Source organism: Leguminivora glycinivorella, chromosome 2, assembly GCF_023078275.1.
Source record: "Leguminivora glycinivorella isolate SPB_JAAS2020 chromosome 2, LegGlyc_1.1, whole genome shotgun sequence".
Lineage (NCBI taxonomy): Eukaryota > Metazoa > Arthropoda > Insecta > Lepidoptera > Tortricidae > Leguminivora > Leguminivora glycinivorella.
The window spans coordinates 18,401,881-18,424,649 of record NC_062972.1 but is presented as its reverse complement, the minus strand read 5'-3'; the positions used below and the strand labels follow the sequence as shown (position 1 = coordinate 18,424,649).

The 22,769-nt window shown below is 36.2% G+C and overlaps 1 protein-coding gene and 2 long non-coding RNA genes across 3 annotated transcripts; 1 reads left to right on the top strand and 2 right to left on the bottom strand.

Moving 5' to 3' along the window:
* The first annotated feature begins 3,142 nt into the window (after positions 1-3,142).
* Positions 3,143-21,774, top strand: LOC125240740 (odorant receptor 13a-like). The gene is made up of 5 exons (XM_048148790.1): positions 3,143-3,936; positions 4,463-4,559; positions 14,875-14,979; positions 21,152-21,304; positions 21,608-21,774. The coding sequence occupies exons 1-5, from the start codon at positions 3,143-3,145 to the stop codon at positions 21,665-21,667; spliced, it is 1,209 nt and encodes a 402-aa protein (XP_048004747.1). The 3' UTR covers positions 21,668-21,774.
* Positions 10,815-11,488, bottom strand: LOC125240752. Its single transcript, XR_007178668.1, has 2 exons — positions 11,354-11,488; positions 10,815-11,260 (listed from the first exon to the last, which is right to left on the bottom strand). It is a non-coding gene; the product is annotated as an uncharacterized LOC125240752 (long non-coding RNA).
* Positions 13,730-14,403, bottom strand: LOC125240747. Its single transcript, XR_007178667.1, has 2 exons — positions 14,269-14,403; positions 13,730-14,175 (listed from the first exon to the last, which is right to left on the bottom strand). It is a non-coding gene; the product is annotated as an uncharacterized LOC125240747 (long non-coding RNA).
* Positions 21,775-22,769: the final 995 nt, after the last annotated feature.

The following is a 22,769-nucleotide window of genomic DNA, read 5'->3' as shown; positions in this document are numbered from 1 at the left end:
TACGATACGCTTGTGAAGCGTAAACGTTTGTGATTTTGGCTAAGCACTCTGAAACACAGTACGAAATGTCGGCTGAGTTAAGGTGGGACTATCATGTATATTAATGGAGTACGAATGGCCTTCCAGAGATTTTATAGCTACGATACGCTTGTGAAGCGTAAACGTTTGTGATTTTGGCTAAGCACTCTGAAACACAGTACGAAATGTCGGCTGAGTTAAGGTGGGACTATCATGTATATTAATGGAGTACGAATGGCCTTCCAGAGATTTTATAAAAGGACCAACAAAGCATTCAAGTTGAAAATGCAAAATCTGTTTTGTAGTAGTAGTACTACATACATACATACATATAATCACGCCTGTATCCCATAAAGGGGTAGGCAGAGCACGTGAACTACTAAGTTTCAGTGCCACTCTTGGCAAAAAGGGGTTGAAAGAAATCCAAATTGTGACATTGCTGTGACAGGTTGCCAGCCTCTCGCCTACGCCACAATTTAACCCATATCCCACAGTCGACTTCTACGATACCCACGGGAAGAAAGGGGGTGGTGAAATTCTTAACCCGTTACCACACGGGCACAGTATAATAAAGAGTACTATCGTACAGTATGGCCACTCCCGCTCCCCGCTGAAAGTGCCGCCCACCCCCTCTCGGTTACCTCGTCTGTCAAAAACGCGAACAGTCGACCTGTCATATTTCACTCATACAAGCATAGTACGCGTTCACCTACACGAGCTTCTAGACTGTGTGCTAGGAACGCGCCCCTTTAATATATTTGATCGCCAATGTCCGAGGTGTGACACGGGGGTAGTAGTAGTAAAACACTTTATTGAACCAGAAAATAATACAACACACAAGAAAAAGAGCTTATTACTAGTACAAAACTAGTTCTAGGTAATGATAAATTGAATTATAACTTACACTAACATGCAATACACACACACACACACACACACACACATATATATATATATATTTACATAATAAAAACTACAACTACAAAACCGCATACATCCAATACCTCAGTTCAGTTCAGTTTTGTATGCAGCACGAGAGGGATTCTCAGTGTTAATTGTGGTTTGAAACCACAGAAAAAAACCGAATTGATTATGTGTATGTAGGTATAGCTAAAATCAAGATATCCCAATCCAAAGGTGAAACGATATAAAAGTCAGGATGGAAATCGATTTACTAGACATACTTAATTAATTAGATAATGTAATTAATTTATAATTACACAGAGAATGTCGGGTACAATTCTGATATTATGAATAAATAATACCAATTTTATAAAAGTACACCAATTATCATGTCAAAGCAATATCGAAAGCATGTAATAAGCTGCTTTAAAATTCTTATTTAGTGAATGTTTCAACATCGCTTTGCCTGTTGACTGGATAATGACTAACTCAGGAATGTCAGGTAATAATTAAAGTAGTGTTGTAACTCTATCTAATGGGTCTATTTTGCGGGACCTGTAAAAAACTAAGTGATTCAGCTTTTACGTATTACGGTGCCTTTTATCTTTTTGAGGCATGCGAAATCTTCCAATCCAACTCGTTTGGGTAATTATTGAGCTAATAATTTCTCATTCTCGGTAACCGCGTGAGTGACAATAGTGAATTAAGCAACTGCAAATGTAAAATTGTTAATATTTAATACTGAAACTGACAGAGAATTGTTTATTATTTGGATGTTCATGTAATAACTTTATTATACTTAGTAAGAGAAACATACAATACTGCAAACGGGACTTGAGACTTATAGAAGAGAAAATTGGTGTTTTGCCTTTTCGCAGAAATATGTTTGGCCGAATTTCATTTGCCAAACAACGTTTGGCCGAAGCTTCATTTTGACAACTAACGTTTAGCAACTTTTTGTATGCCAACTTTTCATTTGGCAGAATTATTGAAAAGCAGACTATTACAATCCATCTAAACGTTTGGCAGACTAATCATTTGTCAAATGTTTCACTTGGTCAATCAACTTTTAGACGAATAACGTTTCGCAACGAAACATTAGGCAATTTACAAATAATTATTTATATCACCATTCGGAAAGGGTACTTTTCTTCCCTGTTAGGAGGGAGCAAAGGAACCCATTTTTTGTTCAAGGACTATGTTGCCAGTATAATGATATATGACGGAGTCCAGTTAGGTGCGACGACGAGCGAAGCGAGGAGGAGCGTGGTAGGTTGACCGTGAACAATCCGGAAAAAAAATATAATAAAAACAAAATTAAAACAATATTCTTGTAAAAAAAGTTAGTAGGTAACTATTTTAAAAAATATTTATACGTAAGTAAAAATTGCATCCCTGTCAATAAATTAAGAACTTAATACAAGACAGTATTGCATATATTTCGAAATACGCCATACATATTGTTGGTGTTAAATAAAACATTTGGTACCTATGCAATAAATACCTAGTTGTATATTACGCCACTCCTAGTATTATTCCAGATGGACTAAAATGTTAACAGAATGGTGGCCGCTTACAGATGTAAGAAGCGCTTGGCATCCGTTAGCTCGTTGGGTGGACGACATCCGGAAAATTGCGGGTCACAACTGGATGAGACTAGCTCAGGACCGGGACAAGTAGCGTACTAGAAGAGAGGCCTATGCTCAGCAGTGGGCGATAAAGAGCTGATATGATGATGATGATGATATTACGCCAAGCAAAACATTCGGCAACATGAAAGTTTGGTTTTTAAAAAAAGGCCAAACGTTAAGTTGGCAAATGTTAAGTTGGCAAATTAAAAAAAAACATTATGATAATTTGGGAAATGAATATTCGGCGGAATGAAATTCGGCGAAACGTGAATTGGGAAGTGATATTCGGCCATACAATTTTCGGCGATAAATAAGAGAACCGAAAAAATTACATGGGTAATACAATTAAAAATATTAGTCGACTTAGCTAAGAATGAAAAACAAGTTAAATAATCAAGTGTTTAAATATTATGTAGAATAGCCAATAACCTTCGTCTTATTATTGACTTTATCGAAAATTATTTTTATTTAGTTTCCCGTTAAATAATAACATCTCCGCACTAATACAAAGAAAAGCTATAAAAGGACATATATAAATGTGGTGGTCTCACAATTATCTTCGTTTCCTTGTGAATAAGAACATTTAAAAAATGTTTAATTATATTTTGAAAAAATTGGAAAATCCAAAACGACCCTTGCTGGGCCCTAATGTTAAAGCATTACAATTTTGGGGACTTTTGCTCCCAGAAAACGTAATCATGAAATATATTTACATATGTCTACATATATCTATCATTTACTTTACGGCTACAGAATACGTGGACATATGGTTTATAAAATCGGATATTAATTTGATTTTGGAAAATCTCAAAATCACTATGTTAGCTAGTGTGAGCGTAGTAAAAATTTCGACCTTTTTGATTTGGCAAAAGTCTTGGCGGGACATAATTGACTATGTGACAGAATCAGATGTAAACCAGCGCAAAACTACTGATGAAGCTAACTTAACCATTATTAAACAAAATACAAAATATTCGCGTAAAATTACGTACCTTTATTGGTCACTCATGTATACTACGGTAGTAGTCGTTATAGTTCAGCCTATCATGAAATACGTCTTTTCACAAACATATAGAGATAATGTGAAGAGTGGAGAAGAATCTTATATACAAGTCGTGAGCTCTTGGGTACCGTTCGATAAAAGTAACATGGTTGGATATGTGTCTGCGTGTGCCTTCCAAAGCTACGCGGCTATATACGGAGGCGGTTGGATCACTTCATTTGACACAAACGCAATAGTGACTATGGTATTTTTTAAAGGAGAATTGCAGCTCTTGAAAAGAGACTCTGCTAAGATTTTTGGAATTGAGAACAATCCTGTATCACGCGAGGAAGCAGAGAGGAGATTAAAGGAATGCCATAGGAGACATGCAAACTTAATCAAGTAAGAGTTAGATTATATTGGACGATGATTACACCTGTACTTTTCGGATGTAGGTTCTAGTTTCTATGTAGATAGATCACCCTATCCTATTTTATATAATGGATATTGTTAGTTTGTGAAATTAGTTTATCAGTTCACAAAAGTTTCATAATTTACTGTTCATGTAGTGTATATTTAATTTTCGTACTTGGGATATCAGCTTTCACATAGCTAGGTTTAACATTATAGGTCACCTTTCATGATTGAAAAATAACGGTTTCACTTACATTTACTGCATCGCGATTGGCGAAATATTTCGAATGAATCGGTGACCCTTCGTCAAGCATGACTGTTAATTGGAAACATGGCGCTAATAGCGATACAATAAATGTGAGTTAAACTGGCATTGATAAATATTTAGGTTTACATTTGCAACACTAAAACAATGTTAAAAAAACAATGTAAGATGGATGACGCTACTGAGAGGCAGGAGTGCCAAGAACATTATCATTTCTCAGATAATTTTTAACGTATCTAAATTTTTCAGATATTCGAGTCTTTTTGATTCCTGTTTGTCGCCGATTATGCTTTTCTACATGTTCGTTTGCTCCGTGATGCTCTGCGTGACTGCATATCAGATAAGGGTGCGAACTATCACTAAAAAGCTTTGTACTACCGTCATCAAAGCAAACTCTTGACAAGGAAATGTTATCTCCTTAGAAAACTATGATTCTGTTCATGATGTTTTCTCTGTGGAGAAAGAGTAAAGTAAACCATTTTTTATTTATAAAAACGAGGTTATATGTACATCCTCTAATCATACAAGTAGGTTTAATACTACCAAAAAAGTTGTCAAACGCCGTTTCGACGCCGCCGCGCCGGTCGTACAGAAATAGGTATTATTTTATAGACACGAAATATTGGATTTTGTAAATAAAACTGGAAGGAGCAAGTATAGGCTGGTCAAAAAGAGAAATAAAAAAACAAAGTGTGATGTAAAGCTGCATTTTTGGTATATTATTTAGGGTCCTTGGAGGACTGTGAAACTGCAAGCAAAAAAGGGTGTGCTTTTTTTAATTTGCAAAAAAACTGCAAAAAAATCTGACTTGTTTTAGTTTTCGCAGTGTCATTTAAAAACTGGAGATTTTAAGCAATAAGTTGCCTTACAAACTTGAAAATACATTAAATTGAAAATCATTTGAGTCTACTCGCAATGCCGTATCTCAAACAGTTTTTGAGATATGGTGCTTCAAAAAAGGGTATTTTTTCCCCTCTTTATGAAAATTTTCGTTTTGCCTATATTTAGAGACAGATTATAGCAAAACATGTCAAGGTATTAATTTAATTTATTAATATTCATATACGTAAGTTTACAGTACTTAACCAAAACACTTACATATTAAATTAAAAGTACTTAATTACATAAAATTTCATGCATGTCAAAATTAAAACTTATTTCTAAACATTATTTTTATTATATTATAAATAATTTATGCATATCAAAAAATTATACAAATAATAATAATAAAATAATAATAATAATAAGTGTCACATTACTTTTAAATTAAACTGTCTTAAAGGGCCTCTGCGCTGTTGGCTTCGGCCCCACGCACGCCTCCCAAAAGTCCGGGACCCCATGGTCCCGAGAACTGGAAAGGACATACAAATAATAATAATAAAAAAACAATAATTAATGTGAATGCTCTAAAAACAACTGCCAAGACATAGCCTAACACGCTTCAGGAATACGCCCAAACTATCATGGAATACATCTGTATCAGCATCCTGTACGTACAAATTGTTTAGCAGCTGAACTGCTCTGCGCGTCGGAGCATTATCTCCCCGTCTTGTGCGCGCAACGATCCGCGCAAAAGGGTGCGGGCGTCGCCGCGGCTCTACCGTGGCGCCGCCTCCGCGTCTCGGAACGAGGACATGCAGTCCCATTTGCGTTAGCACCGATGGATTGTCTACTCTGTTGTTTAGAAGGTGGTAATAATGCACTATAAGCAACAGCTTCCTTCTCAATTCCAAAGTGTCCAAGTCCACCATAGCCGAAACAAATAGTGACGGATACATGTAGGGATAGTAACCACATTTATTTTTGTATATGAACCTTGCAAATTTACGTTGTATTTTCTCGATATTTAGGTTATAATTTGCTTCGCTGGGATCCCAGACCATTGCTCCAAATTCCAGTCGACTGCGCACGTATGCATTGTAGAGCCGTATAGCGACGTTAGGATTAGGAAACTGGTATGACATCCTCATGATAAACCCGAGTATTTTGCTCGATTTCAAACATATGGTGGTGATATGTTGCCGGAAGTTAAGTTCCCTGTCAAGCATTAATCCAAGGTCTCTAATCTCTGTGACGCGCTCCAACGGGATACCATACAGAGTGTACAGTGTGTTTAGCAGCTTCCGAATTCTGTTAAAAGTGATAGATTTACATTTAGAGACATTAAATTGTAATTTATTCTCTTCACTCCATTTAGCCACCGCATCTATATCATGCTGCAGCGCCTCACAGTCACTTACTTCGCCAACGCCTAGGAAAAGCTTGAGGTCGTCAGCAAACAATAAGCACTTTGCAGTGCTTACAGCTCCCGGCAAGTCATTTATCATTATCATGAATTGTGTCGGACCTAAGGTACTTCCTTGGCTTACCCCAGATCGTGTAAAATATGGGTTAGTCTCGCACCCATCAACCTTGACCACCTGACACCGATCCTTCAAGTAGCTTGCGAAGAATTTGAGAAGCTTAGATGAGAAACCCATAAAAGCGCACTTTTGCAAGAGGATGTCATTATCAACTAGGTCAAACGCCTTCTTAAAATCAAAATAGGCGGCGTCGACCTGGCGACCCGCGTCCATTTCTGCAGCGGCATAGTCCACAAACACTGTGTGGTTGGTCGAAGTCGAGCGTCCCCTCCGGAACCCGTGCTGGCCGTCAGCAAGCTGGGTGGAAATCTGATGGCTAATTCGACAGTCTATCATTGCTTCGAAAAGCTTACCAAAGACAGAGAGGACAGCTATGGGTCTATACGTCTCTATTTCAGTACTTGAACCACTCTTAGGTACTGGAGTGACTCTGGATTTTTTCCACACGTCATATACTGCGCATTTCAACGCAAGATTATAAATATGCAAGAGCGGTTTCTCTAGAGCGGATATGCAGTCCTTTGCAAGATATGGAGGAATGCCATCAAGCCCTGCAGAACTCCGTGATTTAAGTCGCTTAGCAGCTTTTCGCAACTCTAGGGCGTCCACAGTGTCTACAGTGACTCGTGCCGCTTGCGCCTCTGCTTTACTCCCTATCTGCATCGCCTCAGCCTCATCGAGTCGCGGTTCATCCTTGTGGAATACCGAGCTAAAGTAGTCAGCAAAAGCATCTGCAGCTCTTTGTCCCGACACCGTTTCACCCTTATAGGTAAATTCGGTCACCTGACTTCTGCTCTTTTGCTTACTTTTTACATAATTCCAGAACCTCGATGGATCTTCAGTAATATCCTTCTCAAGGCTGCGGAGGTATTGCTGGTAAGCATTGTCGATGAGGAATTTAACACGGCCTCTATAGTAGCGGTATAATTCTCGATTGAAATCGAGACCCAACTCTTTAAATTTACGAAAATGATAAAATTTGCTTTGTATATTGCGGATTATTTCCGGTGTGTACCATGATGGATATACATAGCGCTTGGGGACCGACTGCTTCTTCAATGGTACGCAGTTACCAATACATTCATTTAGTCTCGCGTAAAACCTTTCAGCAGCTACATCCACACATTGCGCACTCAGAACCTCAGTCCAGTCTGTGTTTGCAATGCTAGAATATAATGTACCAAAATCAGCCCTACGAAAATTTAATAATTATAAATAAAGTTGTAGAAAATTTAATTAGCTTTCATTTAAGACCAAAAGAGAGCCAGTTTGTCAAATAATAAAATTTATAACCTAAAAAATCTTATACTTTTAAACGAGCAATTCTTGTATATTTATTTATTTATTTATTTATATATACCGACGATCTCGGAAACCGCTCTAACGATTTCGCTGAAATTTGTAATGTGGGGGTTTTGTTAAATGTTAATGTGAAAAATCGATCTAGCGTAGCCTTAGATCCCGGAAAACGCGAATTTTCGAGTTTTCATGAGTTTTTCTTTCGCGTTAGTAAACGTAAAATATGGTCGTTAATTTCGCCGCGCGCGCATCGATTCCGCTTAGCTCAGTCGTACGAGGTCGGTCTAATGTACGCAGATAGATCGTAGGTGTCAGGGTTTCGAATCCCGGTCAGAAATTAAGTTTTTGTTTTTTGTCTTTTTTTTGTTTTTGTATTTATAGGAGTTTTCTTTTATCTAAAGACGTGATATATTAAAATAGAACCGAGCGAAGCTCGGTCGCCCAGATATTAAGATTATATAGCATAAATCTAGTATAACTGGATCAGAAATGAGTGGTGCAGGGTGATGGCCAAACGGGATAGTTCACATGATATACATTTTAAGAGACGTAACAAAGAAGGCGTTATTATTATTTGGAGACTGTTCAAGTACTACGTAAGCACTATAACAATAATAAGCATTATACGTAAGCACTATAACTACACGGTGAAATTTTAGTGGTTGTTTTCCCGCAACGAAATGATTTTGCTATCGATATACAGTCAATGTGTAGTCTTTTTTTGAAATAATATTAATAAATGCCAGATTTATAAATGTGTCGAACGTAACTCGAAAGTGACCTATCACCAATAGTTGCACTGCAGCAGTACTTACCTAATTATTTTGAGTGAATGAAACAAAATAACTTAAAAGTAGTTTCGTTTAATTTTTCTTCACATTTTACGTGCAGTTAGTTGCAGATCCTTAAAGGTAAACATAACAAGTTAAAGTCAAGCTTAAATAAACACTTAAACTTCGCGATACCGCAATAATTGTTCGAACTGTAATCCGCCACGTTCAATACACAATCTGGCACGTTTAATATGATTTTGTTTCAATGATATTAGTGTGTCTCTGTCACGTCTAATAACATCGAAAGCGTCGGTTATTGCCATTATTAACGCTTCTCGATTTTCGTATTCCCTCTGGTACACTATGCGTTTTAGCTCAGACCACAAATAAAAGTCTAACGGAGTAAGGTCCGGGCTTCTCGCTGGCCAAGGCACGGGCCCAGCACGCCCAATCCAGCGCTGGGGAAACACGGCATTAAGGTGGGCCCGCACGTCGCGCTGATAGTGAGCCGGGCACCCATCATGCTGGTAGTAGAGATCTGCTAGCACTGCTAGCGGAACGTCGTCTAATAAGTCCGGGATAACGTTCTGTAACATCTCCAAATAACTTCCCCCGGTCAAGTTTCCAACTATGAAATGAGGTCCAATAACGTAGCCATTGACTATCCCAGCCCACACATTTACACTAAACCGCACTTGATGAGCACACTCGCGGATTACATGTGGGTTATTAAAATCCCAAAAATGTTCGTTGTGCTGATTAAAAAGTCCCACTCGCGTAAATGTTGCTTCGTCCGTCCACAAAATGTTAGCATTCCTGTTATCGAGCAACCACCGACTGAAAACTACCCTAGCTGGCCCATCGTTTTCGTGAAGGGCTTGCACTTTCCGAAAATGATAAGGATGCAGTCCCTCTCGGTTTAGCGTTTTCCACACGTAGTATTGGTTGATGCCAAAAAAAGCCGCAGCCATACGTGTACTACGACGAGGATCTTGTTCGAAGTACTCGATGATCTCTTCGTCCAGTTCTGCATTGTAAACAGCCGGCCGGCCTCTGCCCTGTGCATGTGCTGGCGTTTGGAACTGCCCGTGGTCAAGCAGCCGCTGTGTGGCGGCGACAATTGTTCGTCCGTGCGGAACTTGAGGGTTTAAAATCCCCCGAAGACGCAGCGACTGTAAATGGCCTGGCTCCGCGTAAAGTCGCCGGGCGGCGTGGGAGTCGTAGTTAGCCCTAGCGTACAGCTGCACCATCGCGACGTACTCTAAATTAGAATATTCGTAATGCCGATCCATTTTACTAGAAATAGTAGTGTTGACATTGACAGGAACTGTTATCACATTAATAGTTTTAATCATTAAGCAAAGAGGATGTAATTATTCGAATTATCAAAGTTGACGCAACGTAATGGCAAGATCAAACCAATGGAAAGGTTAACTGTGCTTGTTTATCTTATAAGTCTCATAACTGTCATCGACTTGCAGTTTTAGTGCGTTACTATTGTTATTCGCTTGTTCGAGTTTAGGTAATTTTTACGGATTTTTTTTTTTGGAAAACAGTTATTTAATATATGTTTGTCTATCACAATTCGAAAGTACTACCGATAGCAAATCGCCCTACCGTGGGAAAACAACCACTAAAATTTCACCGTGTATAGGGGGCGAGGAGGTGATTGCTCTGCTTACTTTTGATAATGCGGAGGGTTTGGGTGATGATTTAGAGCTTTCCTTACTTTCTTGCTGACAAGGGAAATGGGGGGAGGGTATATATTTGTAATAAATTAGATTAGAAACCTTAAAAAATAAGATTATACTATAAATCTAGTATAACTGGATCAGAAGTGAGTGGTGGAGGGTGATGGCCAAACATCATGCCAAAAGATGGATAAAGATGAGAATGGGGTAGGGTTAATACTTGTTATAAATTTCGTCTTTTATCTATTTTACTGTACAGTTTCTCACTTAATAGTTGAACGGCCCCTTGTCTTTGACATACTCCCACTTGTTACTTCCGTCTATACATCATTAAAGTCTTAACGGATTAAAAATCACGCCAAAAGAATCTGCCATCCCGGATAACTTTATCAAAGAAGATTAAGTCTCTTAATTTTGTGATCTAAAGTGTTACAATTTTGGGGATTACCTAAGGGTAAATAAAGTAAACTAGGTATTTATATAGAAAATAACTTTTTAATTAACTTACTTTTTGAAAATAATTTCGAAAGTAATAATACACTACTTAGTAACGCCTAACTGGTAGGCAATGAAACTACCCTTATTATAAATTATATCGCTAGCTCAGTCTATTTACTTAAAAAAAAAACAAATACCTAAAATTTAGAGCATAGGGGTGAGTCAGTAGTTCTGGTACTGGAAGACCGGGTAAAAGGTAAATTATTAATTAATTAAAAAATTTATTTATGTTGGGCGCCTTTAAAAAAAACGAGGAACGCTCTGACCTTGGGGACGTCTAACCGAGTTGAGGAGAGGTGGCCGCTGCAGCCACGGAATGGGAGCTCTTCCATACCGATCGTCACAGCCTCCTGTCCACCGGTCCAGGCTCGGGAAGCATCAGCTCTGCTCTGTCTTCGAACGTTAACCTCCAAATCTGAGGACCTGAAATAGGTTTAAAAAAAAAACAATGACCCTGAGGCTTCCACCAACCCTTAGCGAGGGTTAAAATATTACTCGAACGAATGTGAAACGTACCCATTCCAGAAAAGAAGCCGGCTTGTGGTTCCGTGCAATCATGTCAATGGAAGGGGTCCTCAGTAATTTTATAAAATTAAAATCATCTGAAAATAATGGACACAAGAATTAGCACTGAACGTAACACAACAAACTGTAGCCCTATAGACAACAACTTTAACTTCTGTCTTAAAGAGGGTAATAAAATATTTCCAAAAAGGAACGAAAACTAACAATACAATAATAAATTGAGTTTTATTTTTAATAAATGAAAATTCAAAAGGGATTTTGGAAGGAAATAAATTAACGACGATCGACACGCCATCTTTTGTCATTCTAGCTAACAGCAAACTGGGTTATCAATACAATCCTGCCGATAGATGGCTCTGCCTGTACGAAACCAATAGTTACTTGAGTATAATATCAGCTAAATAAAAATATACCTACGAGGTTTGAAAAAATATTGTTACAGTACTCCCCTCCCCAGAGAAAATTTTGACGCAGGCAAAATTTTGAGCTGGTCCCCAGCTCCAAACTACAGGAAATATGGGTAATATAACAGCTACAACTCGAAATCTATAATCGATAACAAAAAAACCATCCAAATCGAACCCACGCACTAAACCAGATAAGAATAGCCCCTTTTTTTTTAGGTAAATTACTACATTACGTCGCATCGTCTATATTTCTTGGCGGCACAGCGAGCTATACCAGACAGCGGGCTGTACGTCCAAGCGATATAACGGAAGACGGCTTATAGCTAAATGAAATTTCCCTAACAAATATCGGTGACAGCTAAGAATACAAAGAACAGACAATAACACCAGAACAACGAAGCGTATATACCGGCTGCGTCTATGTACGACACAAGACGGAACGTTTCGACACAACATTAGACATAAGTACAAGGGTTGACTGTACAGACCGCGTCTCAGGCGACGCAAGTCTGTCGGTCCGACAACACAAAAGAACGCCAACGTTCACGCATATGATTTAAGTCATATCGCAAAGCATCAACAAGGGTACAACACTGCTATTAAGAATTCTCCGTTTAAATCCGCAAGAATCCGACCAGCCAGTGAAGCTGAAATGCTGGTTTAAAACGCCAGCACCCAGAAAACTACGTGAAGAGAACTTTTAAATCGTCCACTCACCACCAAACATCGAAAAGGTAATACTTGTGTACGGACGTATTAGTACCATCCGGACACAATGTACTTAACTCCCACTTCAAACACATAAAGAAAACGCCTACTATACATCAAAACAAAAAAACTACCTATCACCGATAACTGCTAATAAATGAATACCTACTTCTTAACGTAACAACAATATGGAAAAACTTGTGTTAAATCTAACCCACCGGAAAGTAGGTAATAAAGATAACGCCTCGTAAACAACTTAGATCACGATCACTTTCACAACAAAATATTTATTCTAAAGTATTCTCAACCACAAAGGAAACCCACGAATAATATTAAATGTGCACGCTGGACTAATTTAAACAATAAAAGGTCCAAACGATCACCCAATTATTTAAATATAAAAGTTAGGTTAAATTATTATTTTTAACATTTTTTAGAATCACCCCGTATGCTCTTTACATGTTTAACTTTATGTAGTAAAACTCAATTAAAATACCTACATAAATATTTGTACTAAATTTACAACATCAAACTTCAATATCGTTAAGGAAGGAAGAATAAAATAGGTAATTTAGAAAACAAGACACCAATTCTTACGACTGGCTGTAGGTACTTTAAATTACTTCAACTATTATCATTAGGTAAGAACTATGAACAATTAAAATTAACCACCTTCTAGAAAAAGAGTAGGTATGTAGTCTAGTTAAATACAATGTAAAATAAATTTAATTTGCTAATCACACCTTTCACATCAAAATGTAAAAAAAAATCCTCATTTACGAATTACAAAATGCAGTAGGTACCAAGCGTGTGGTACAATTTAGAATTAAATACAAGCATAACTTCTTACTTTTCACTAAAATAAAGAGACAAAATGGTTTTGTAGGTATATATAGTACTGTTGGCAATGAATAAAAATAACCAGATTTGGTACCCACCAACTAACAAGAGGTAATAATTATCTATATGGTACTATACATTTAACACACAAAGAAAGTACGGAACGAAAGTAAATACGGAAACCTTTCCTTTATTTTTAGTAAGGAATTTGTTATTTAAAGTAATGTTTAACATTGATTTTGCCAACAATCTTAGGTAGGTATGTAAATAATCTCTAATACTATGTTTAAGAAAATTATTAAATAGGTAAGCAACTAACGGTCTTCCAGCCTGAACTCTCTAAAGCCACACGTAGGGCTGCCACTGTTACAATTTTGGGGATTACCTAAGGGTAAATAAAGTAAACTAGGTATTTATATAGAAAATAACTTTTTAATTAACTTACTTTTTGAAAATAATTTCGAAAGTAATAATACACTACTTAGTAACGCCTAACTGGTAGGCAATGAAACTACCCTTATTATAACTTATATCGCTAGCTCAGTCTATTTACTTAAAAAAAAAACAAATACCTAAAATTTAGAGCATAGGGGTGAGTCAGTAGTTCTGGTACTGGAAGACCGGGTAAAAGGTAAATTATTAATTAATTAAAAAATTTATTTATGTTGGGCGCCTTTAAAAAAAACGAGGAACGCTCTGACCTTGGGGACGTCTAACCGAGTTGAGGAGAGGTGGCCGCTGCAGCCACGGAATGGGAGCTCTTCCATACCGATCGTCACAGCCTCCTGTCCACCGGTCCAGGCTCGGGAAGCATCAGCTCTGCTCTGTCTTCGAACGTTAACCTCCAAATCTGAGGACCTGAAATAGGTTTAAAAAAAAAACAATGACCCTGAGGCTTCCACCAACCCTTAGCGAGGGTTAAAATATTACTCGAACGAATGTGAAACGTACCCATTCCAGAAAAGAAGCCGGCTTGTGGTTCCGTGCAATCATGTCAATGGAAGGGGTCCTCAGTAATTTTATAAAATTAAAATCATCTGAAAATAATGGACACAAGAATTAGCACTGAACGTAACACAACAAACTGTAGCCCTATAGACAACAACTTTAACTTCTGTCTTAAAGAGGGTAATAAAATATTTCCAAAAAGGAACGAAAACTAACAATACAATAATAAATTGAGTTTTATTTTTAATAAATGAAAATTCAAAAGGGATTTTGGAAGGAAATAAATTAACGACGATCGACACGCCATCTTTTGTCATTCTAGCTAACAGCAAACTGGGTTATCAATACAATCCTGCCGATAGATGGCTCTGCCTGTACGAAACCAATAGTTACTTGAGTATAATATCAGCTAAATAAAAATATACCTACGAGGTTTGAAAAAATATTGTTACAAAAGTTTTTTTACAGTCTTAAATTTTTGTCTTAATATAAAACCAATATGTTTTAAGTTATAACAGATATTTATTATTCTTTTGAAGCGTTATTTGGTGAGAAGTAGCGTCTTTTAATTCTGATTGTACTTTCTGATTGACTTACATATTTTTTTAGACTGGAACTAGCATGATGCAAACGATACTACAAGTTGAATATCTCGTGTTTGGGGTCTCTCAACTATTTATGTATTGCTGGCACAGTAACGATGTCATGCAAACTGTAAGTAACTACTGCAATAATTAAATAGTGTGATTAGTAGTAACCATATAAAAATGTAGTGCGAAATATTTTTCCTCTATATTTTCTTGAAAGTATTTGGATTAATCGTGCTAGTTCATTCAGCGAGCGTCAGTACTTCTTGTTCTGAAACAGACTGAATCATATTCGGGATTTTCAGTGAAAAAACGATGGAAAAACATTTGGCAGTAGGTACATCAATACATGTATAGAGTGCGTACGCAATTCACATATGATTCGGTCAAACTGTGTTTTTTGAAAAAAAAATTAAATCCAAATAAAAATAAATGCGGTTTGATACCTTAGCGTAAGGTCCCTCCCCCCACCTGACACAACCCCCCCTTTTTACCCTAAAATATGTCCCAAAATTCAGTTTTTTTTTTTAATTTTTGGTAAATACATTTTTAGTCTAGAGCCAATTTGGCCACAAGTCGTCTCCTTCACGATTTTCGTCGACATCTCTTCTAAATACCTAAAACAGGTATGGATATATTCCTCGTTCTCTCCAGATTACGAATTGACCTGTTTTAGTTTAAGGAGGGGGGGACGAGTCGAGAAAAGGGGGGGGAAAGATGGCGACCGACCATCATAGATATTTATTCACATCTCGAGTCCTATGGCACCAATCTGTTCGTGCGAGGTATCATTTGAAAGCTTATTAAACCTACTTTAATTGTTTTTAAATAACTATACTTATAAAAGTAACCGTTTACGAAATATTTAAAAATATGTGGTTTTTTATCGCGCATTAATTGCACAAGTACTAGTAAAAAATGCGTCTAACTCAATAAAAAATAACTTTGCCGCAATTGATGTTATTATAAAATTTTCGCGTCTATTCATGCTCTTTCTAAAAATATAAATTTCATTGATATATCATAATATATAACCATGTAATTAAGAATTTTGTTTGGCAGGGGTTATCCTCCAGGGCGCATAAACGGGCGCTGACCGTCGTAAAGTATTCAATATTTTTGAGGTCTCATTTTACGGATCCATATGTGAGAGGTATCGTTTGAAAGATAATTAAACCTACTATAATTGTTTACACATAACTAGTTATATCATAAAGGTAGCTATTTACAAAATATTTGAAAATATGTGTTATTTATCGAGCATGAATCGCACAAGTACTGGTAAAAAATGCTTCTAAGTCAATAAACAATAACGTTACCGCTATTGATGTTATTATAAAATTTACGCGACTATTCATGAGCTTTCTAAAAATATAAGTTTTATTGGTAAGTGATAATATAACCATGAAATTACGAATTTTGTTTCGTAGTGGTCACTCCGCCGGTCGCATAAATGAGCGCTGACCGTAGTAAAGTATTCAATATTTTTAAGTTCCTATTCTACGGATCCATATGTAAGAGGTATCATTTGAAAGCAAATTAAACCTACTATAATTATTTCTGAATAACTATAGTTATAAAGGTAGCGGTTTACAAAATATTTGAAAACGTGAGTTTTTTTTTCGAGCATGAGTTGCACATATACAGATAAAAAATGCTTCTAACTTAATAAACCATAACTTTACTGCAATTAATGTTATTATAAAATTTACGCGAAATTTCATGCGCTTTCTAAAAATATAAGTTTTATTCGTGTTTGATAATATATGACCAAGTAATTACGAATTTGGTTTAGCAAGGGTCACTGCGCCCTGTCACGATATTGGGTGCTGACTGACTGTCGCCAAATTTTCTACATTACTCAGATCCTGTTTTACTGAAAAATTTGTGAGAGGTATCATTTGAAAGCATATTATGCGTACTATCTTTATTTCTAATACTTCAAGTCGAATCTGTAGAAGTTTACAAAATATTTGAGTAGTAATATGTGTATTTTACTGTGCATGAATAGCATTTGCATTGATAAGACACACTTATAGCTCAATAAATTATAGTTTTCCGAAATTGATATAATAACAGAATAAACGGAAAATGTATGACTTACACAAAAAATAAGTTTGGTTTGTATTGCATAAACAATTAATTTTAATTTGTTCAGCTCACCTACTGCGCACCATCATATAAATGGATGTCCACCGTCGTTGCCTTTTTTCATGATTTTCAGACTTTATTTCACTGATCGTATATTATTTATTTATTTATTTATTTAAACTTTATTGCACAGTAAAAATATACAGTTACAAAAGGCGAACTTAATGCTACATGGCATTCTCTACCAGTCAACCTTTAGGCCAAACAGAGAAGATCAAAAAGGTGCGGGATATGTAAAGAACACTAAAGACTTGATTTAATACATTGATTGATTTTACAATAAATATAATTTATCACGTATCGAATTTACTTATATACTTAATTGATCAGTAAAATAAAATCTGTAAAATGATGAAAAAATTAAGGCAGCGGCGGTGGACATCCGTTTATATGACGATTGACCGTGCGCAGTGGGTATGGTGGACAAATTAACATTAATTGTTTAAGCAAAACTAACAAAACTCATTTTTTGTAAAGGCCATACATTTTGCGGTTCATTTCGTTATTATATCAATTGCGGAAAAATATAATTTATTGAGCTAGAAGCATGTTTCACTCGTATCAGTGCGAATGCTATTCATATACAGTAAAAACCGGCCAAGAGCGTGTCGGGCCACGCTCAGTGTAGGGTTCCGTAGTTTTTCGTATTTTTCTCAAAAACTACTAAACCCATCAAGTTCAAAACAATTTTCCTAGAAAGTCTTTATAAAGTTCTACTTTTGTGATTTTTTTCATATTTTTTAAACATATGGTTCAAAAGTTAGAGGGGGGGGACGCACTTTTTTTTCCTTTAGGAGCGATTATTTCCGAAAATATCAATATTATCAAAAAACAATTTTAGTAAACCCTTATTCATTTTTAAATACCTATCCAATAATATATCACACGTTGGGGTTGGAATTAAAAAAAATATCAGCCCCCACTTTACATGTAGGGGGGGTACCCTAATAAAACATTTTTTTCCATTTTTTATTTTTGCACTTTGTTGGCGTGATTGATATACATATTGGTACCAAATGTCAGCTTTCTAGTGCTAACGGTTACTGAGATTATCCGCGGACGGACGGACGGACGGACGGACGGACGGACGGACGGACAGACAGACATGGCGAAACTATAAGGGTTCCTAGTTGACTACGGAACCCTAAAAAGACACATATTGTTAAATATTTTGTAAACTTCTACAATTACGACTAAAATTATAACAAAGTAACGATAGTACGCATAATATTCTTTCAAATGATAGCTCTCACAAATTGATCGCTAAAATAGGATCTGAGAAATACATAAAATTAGGCGACGGTTAGCACCTATTTACGTCACGGGGGTGCAGTGACACCTGCTAAACCAAATTCGTAATTACTTGGTTGTATAATATCATACATCAATGAAACTTATATTTTTAGAAAGCACATAAAATGTCCTGTAAATCTTATAATAACACTATTTGCGGTAAAGTTATTGTTTATTGGTCATGCACCAAGATACAATCTTAAAAATTATGAAAACGGCAACGAAAATGGTCATCCATGTATATGACGGTGCGCAATGAGTATGATGGATAAATTAACATTAATTGTTTATGCAATACTGACAAAACTTATTATTTGAAAAGGTCATACATTTCGCCGTTTATTTTGTTATTATATCAATTGCGGAAAAAATATAATTCATTGAGCTAGAAGCATGTTTTACTCACATCGATCGGTTCCAATGCATATTTGCAAATATTTTGTTAGCTACTACAGTTACAACTAAAATTATTGAGAACTAATGATAGTACGCATAATATGCTTTCAAAAGATTCCTGTTAAATAAAATAGGATCTGAAATATATTGAAAATTTGGCGACGGTCAGCATCCATCCATACGTGGCCGGGCGCTGGGGCCCCTACTTAACCTAATTTGTAATTACTTGGTTATATAATATCATACACCAATAAAACTTATGTTATTAGAAAGCGCATGAAATTCCGCGTAAATCTTATACTAACATCAATTCCGGAAAAGTTGTTGTTTATTGATTAAGAAGCATTTTTTACCAGTAGGTACTTGTGCGACTCATGGTCTATAAAACACATATTTTCAAATAGTTTCTAAACAGCTACCTTTATGACTATAGTTATTTATAAAAAAATATAGTGGGTTTAATCAGCTTTGAAACGATACCTCTCGCAAATGGATCCGTAAAATAGAACCTCAAAAATATACGGTCAGCGCCCATTTCTGCGACCGGGCAGAGTGACTCCTGCTAAACCAAATTCGTAATTACATGGTTATATATTATCATATACCAATGAAACTTATATTTTTAGAAAGAACATGAATAGACGCGAAAATTTTATAATAACATCAATTGCGGTAAAGTTATTGTTTATTGAGTTAGACGCATTTTTTACTAGTACTTGTGCAATTCATGCGTGATAAAAAACCACATATTTTTAAATATTTCGTAAACGGTTACTTTTATAAGTATAGTTATTGAAAAACAATTAAAGTAGGTTTAATAAGCTTTCAAATGACACCTCGCACGAACAGATTGGTGCCATAGGACTCGAGATGTGAATAAATATCTATGATGGTCGGCCGCCATCTTTCTCCCCCCTTTTTCTCAACCCGTCCCCCCCTCCTTAAACTAAAACAGGTCAATTCGTAATCTGGAGAGAACGAGGAACACATTCATACCTGTTTTAGTTATTTAGAAGAGATGTCGACGACTTTTTGTAAAAGAGGTCGTTTGGTCCCTGACTATTTAGAAAAAAGTTGTCAATCAAAGGAATATGCTCATAAAATTCCCAAGAAGAAAGGTCATTTTTATATTTTATTTATATTTTTATACTACGTCGGTGGCAAACAAGTATACGGCCCGCCTGATGTAAAGCGGTCACCGTAACTTATGGACGCCTGCAACTCAAACAGTGTCACATGCGCGTTGCCACCATATAAAATATTTTTTGATATTATGCACTGTTTTCATGTTATCTACATAATTATATAAAAGGCAAAGTCCTGAGTGACTGACTGACTTAAATCAAGGTAAAGCCCAAACCGCTGATTCTAAAGAATCCAAATTTGTCACGTAGGTTATTTATAAGGTCTACGAACCCGCTAAGGAAGGAATTTTCAAAATTCATCCCCTAAGGAGGTGAAATGGGTGTCCAAAATTCGTATGAGGATCTATATTTATTTTGAGAATATGAGCTTGAAACTTCGTATAAAGACTATAAAGGTATAATTAAAATGGAAAGAAACTAATTTCAGTGTTTTTGGATTTTTATCCTTTAAGAGAGTTAAAATGAGGCTGGCTGAAGTTTGTATGGGGAATAACTTTTATTGCAAGCAGCATTGAAACTTTGTAAAAAGATACTTCAGAAGGGCAAAAACTAGTAACTTGATAAACTTTGTCAAAATTCTGAAATTAAACCACTAATACACATATGACTATTTTATTAAGTACTGAGTTATATCGAACTTCAACAAGCTAATGCACGAATATGGTAAGTGCTACAAAAAAAATGCATGTAACCTTTTTTGTCTAAAATTTAATAAGAATTAATTCTTTCATAGACATCTTTTCCCTAACTCTGATACTTTTCTCAAAAATGAAGAAAAACCGTAAAACGGGACCTATTTCGTGCTGAAAGGGGGTGTTGTGTCAGGGGAACGGTAGGGAACGCTAGTGTGCGCAAAGCACCTTACCCTAAGTTACCATACTACATTAAAATTTTGCTGTATTTTTTTTTTTAATTTCCCATACATTCGAACACAACTTGACCGAATCAATAGGGTGGACCTAATTTCATTTCTCTGCGGGTGCCCACCCGCTTAATATAGCACACAATAGAAACATCTCACTAAACTGAATTTGACAGTGTTTCAGGAACGAATCGTGTTGTCCCTTTCTAACGCATGGAACTAGAGTCTGTGCGGAAAGTGAAGAGCCACACAATATGTAAGGCCCCATACATTACACGACTCTTCCCTTTCCGAACAAAATCTAGAGTTTATCAAATGTCACGATCTTAAAATTCTTTATTAGAGATTTAGATTCAAAAACTCGATAACTTAGTTATTAAAAAAATATATCTTTGCCACATTGCTACTTTTCACGCTTCAAAATTCATTTCGCAGATTATTACTTATTTCAGAGCCAGGAAGTAATTCACGGCCCTTACGAAAGCAGATGGTGGTCTAACAATGCTCTTCGCCAGGACCTCGTTATATTACTGGGACAGTTCCGCAAAGAGATTGTATTTTCTGCAGGACCTTTCACCAATCTAACACTACCCACTTTTATAAATGTAAGTTTTGGAATTTTCCCTAGTAGTTCCTAGTACCTAGTATTTAGTACCTAGGTTTAGTAACTAATATTAGATATCATTTTAAATACTACTGTACTGTATTGTACTATTTTTGTAACTGATGTATCAATGCACTCGAAAGTTATTAACTTAATAATTCAAACGTTTACGGGATAAATATACGCCAATTTGAGTTTCACGGATTATTTGTACAAACATGACTATATTTTGTGAATGCATTGAAATTGCTTTGTTTAATACATTTTATGGCTACATAAATAAAAACTTTAACATTTGTTACAGATTTTGAAAGGTGCTTACAGCTACTATACATTATTGACCAAGTCACAAATAGATGTTTAATAGTAGAGCGATTGATGTAACTAGCTTTGTGTAGTACATTTTATTTTAATGAATACTTAAATGAACTACTGTACCTTACCATTACCACGTTTGACACTGAAATAGCCCCTTAAATGTTCACAACCCATTCGTCTCGCATTGAGTAGGTATGCCAGTACGAGTGATTATGCGAAGAAAGTAGATGCGTAAGTTACGCACGCCCTAGTGAATAATTATAATATATTATTGTAAACATCGTAGTAAGCTTATTGGCTTTTGTCTAGGCAATTTATAAACTTCAAAATACATTTTAATAACTACGTTATTTGTCTTTTGTTTTATATATATCATATATCGAGTAAGTATTCCTGAATATACCTGAAATAAAATTACTTACGTTAGTTTCCGTTAAGGATTTATTTTGGTTACCTTCCAACTGATTGATCATATCAAATCCGTGTTAGCATATTAAATTAGCAGATATAATATTACAGTTTTAACTAGTCTACTTTGGTATCTTACTTCTGGCCAAACGCCTCGTTTTATCCACTCAATTTTGTCTTCGGCACTTGCCCACCATTCGGGATAGAATGCATAAAAAATCGTCCCGCCATTTATTTCCCGGTCTTCCTTTACGCCGGCCTGCAAACTTGCACAGTATATGCTATTTGAGGGTCCCACTTGGCGATAATCTTAGTCCATCTTTAAGGGATTCTGGGGCGAAAGCCAGTTTAGACTAGGGTTTGCTCCCGGGAAATACCGGTACCGAAAGTACCGGGAATTCCCGGGATTTTTGGCCAAGCAAAGAACCGGGAAATCAACTTGAAAAATCCCGGTACTTTCGGTACTTTCGGGAAATATTTTTTAGTGACATTTTTTGCTACAAAATTTATTTATTTCTGTTTATATTATTTAAACAGTTAAAAAATAGGCGTAGATACAGTAAGACGCGCTTAATCACTATTTTATAGCGTGTGGCAGTGGCAGCCTGGCAGCCGTAGCCACCGCGATACCCTAGCCAGCCCCACTAGCCAGTTCAGTAGTCGAGTTTTGTATTTTTGGTGAAGGTTTGTTATAACTTAATGTAACAAAGTGTATTTATGTTTTCTCTCTCAATCTCATT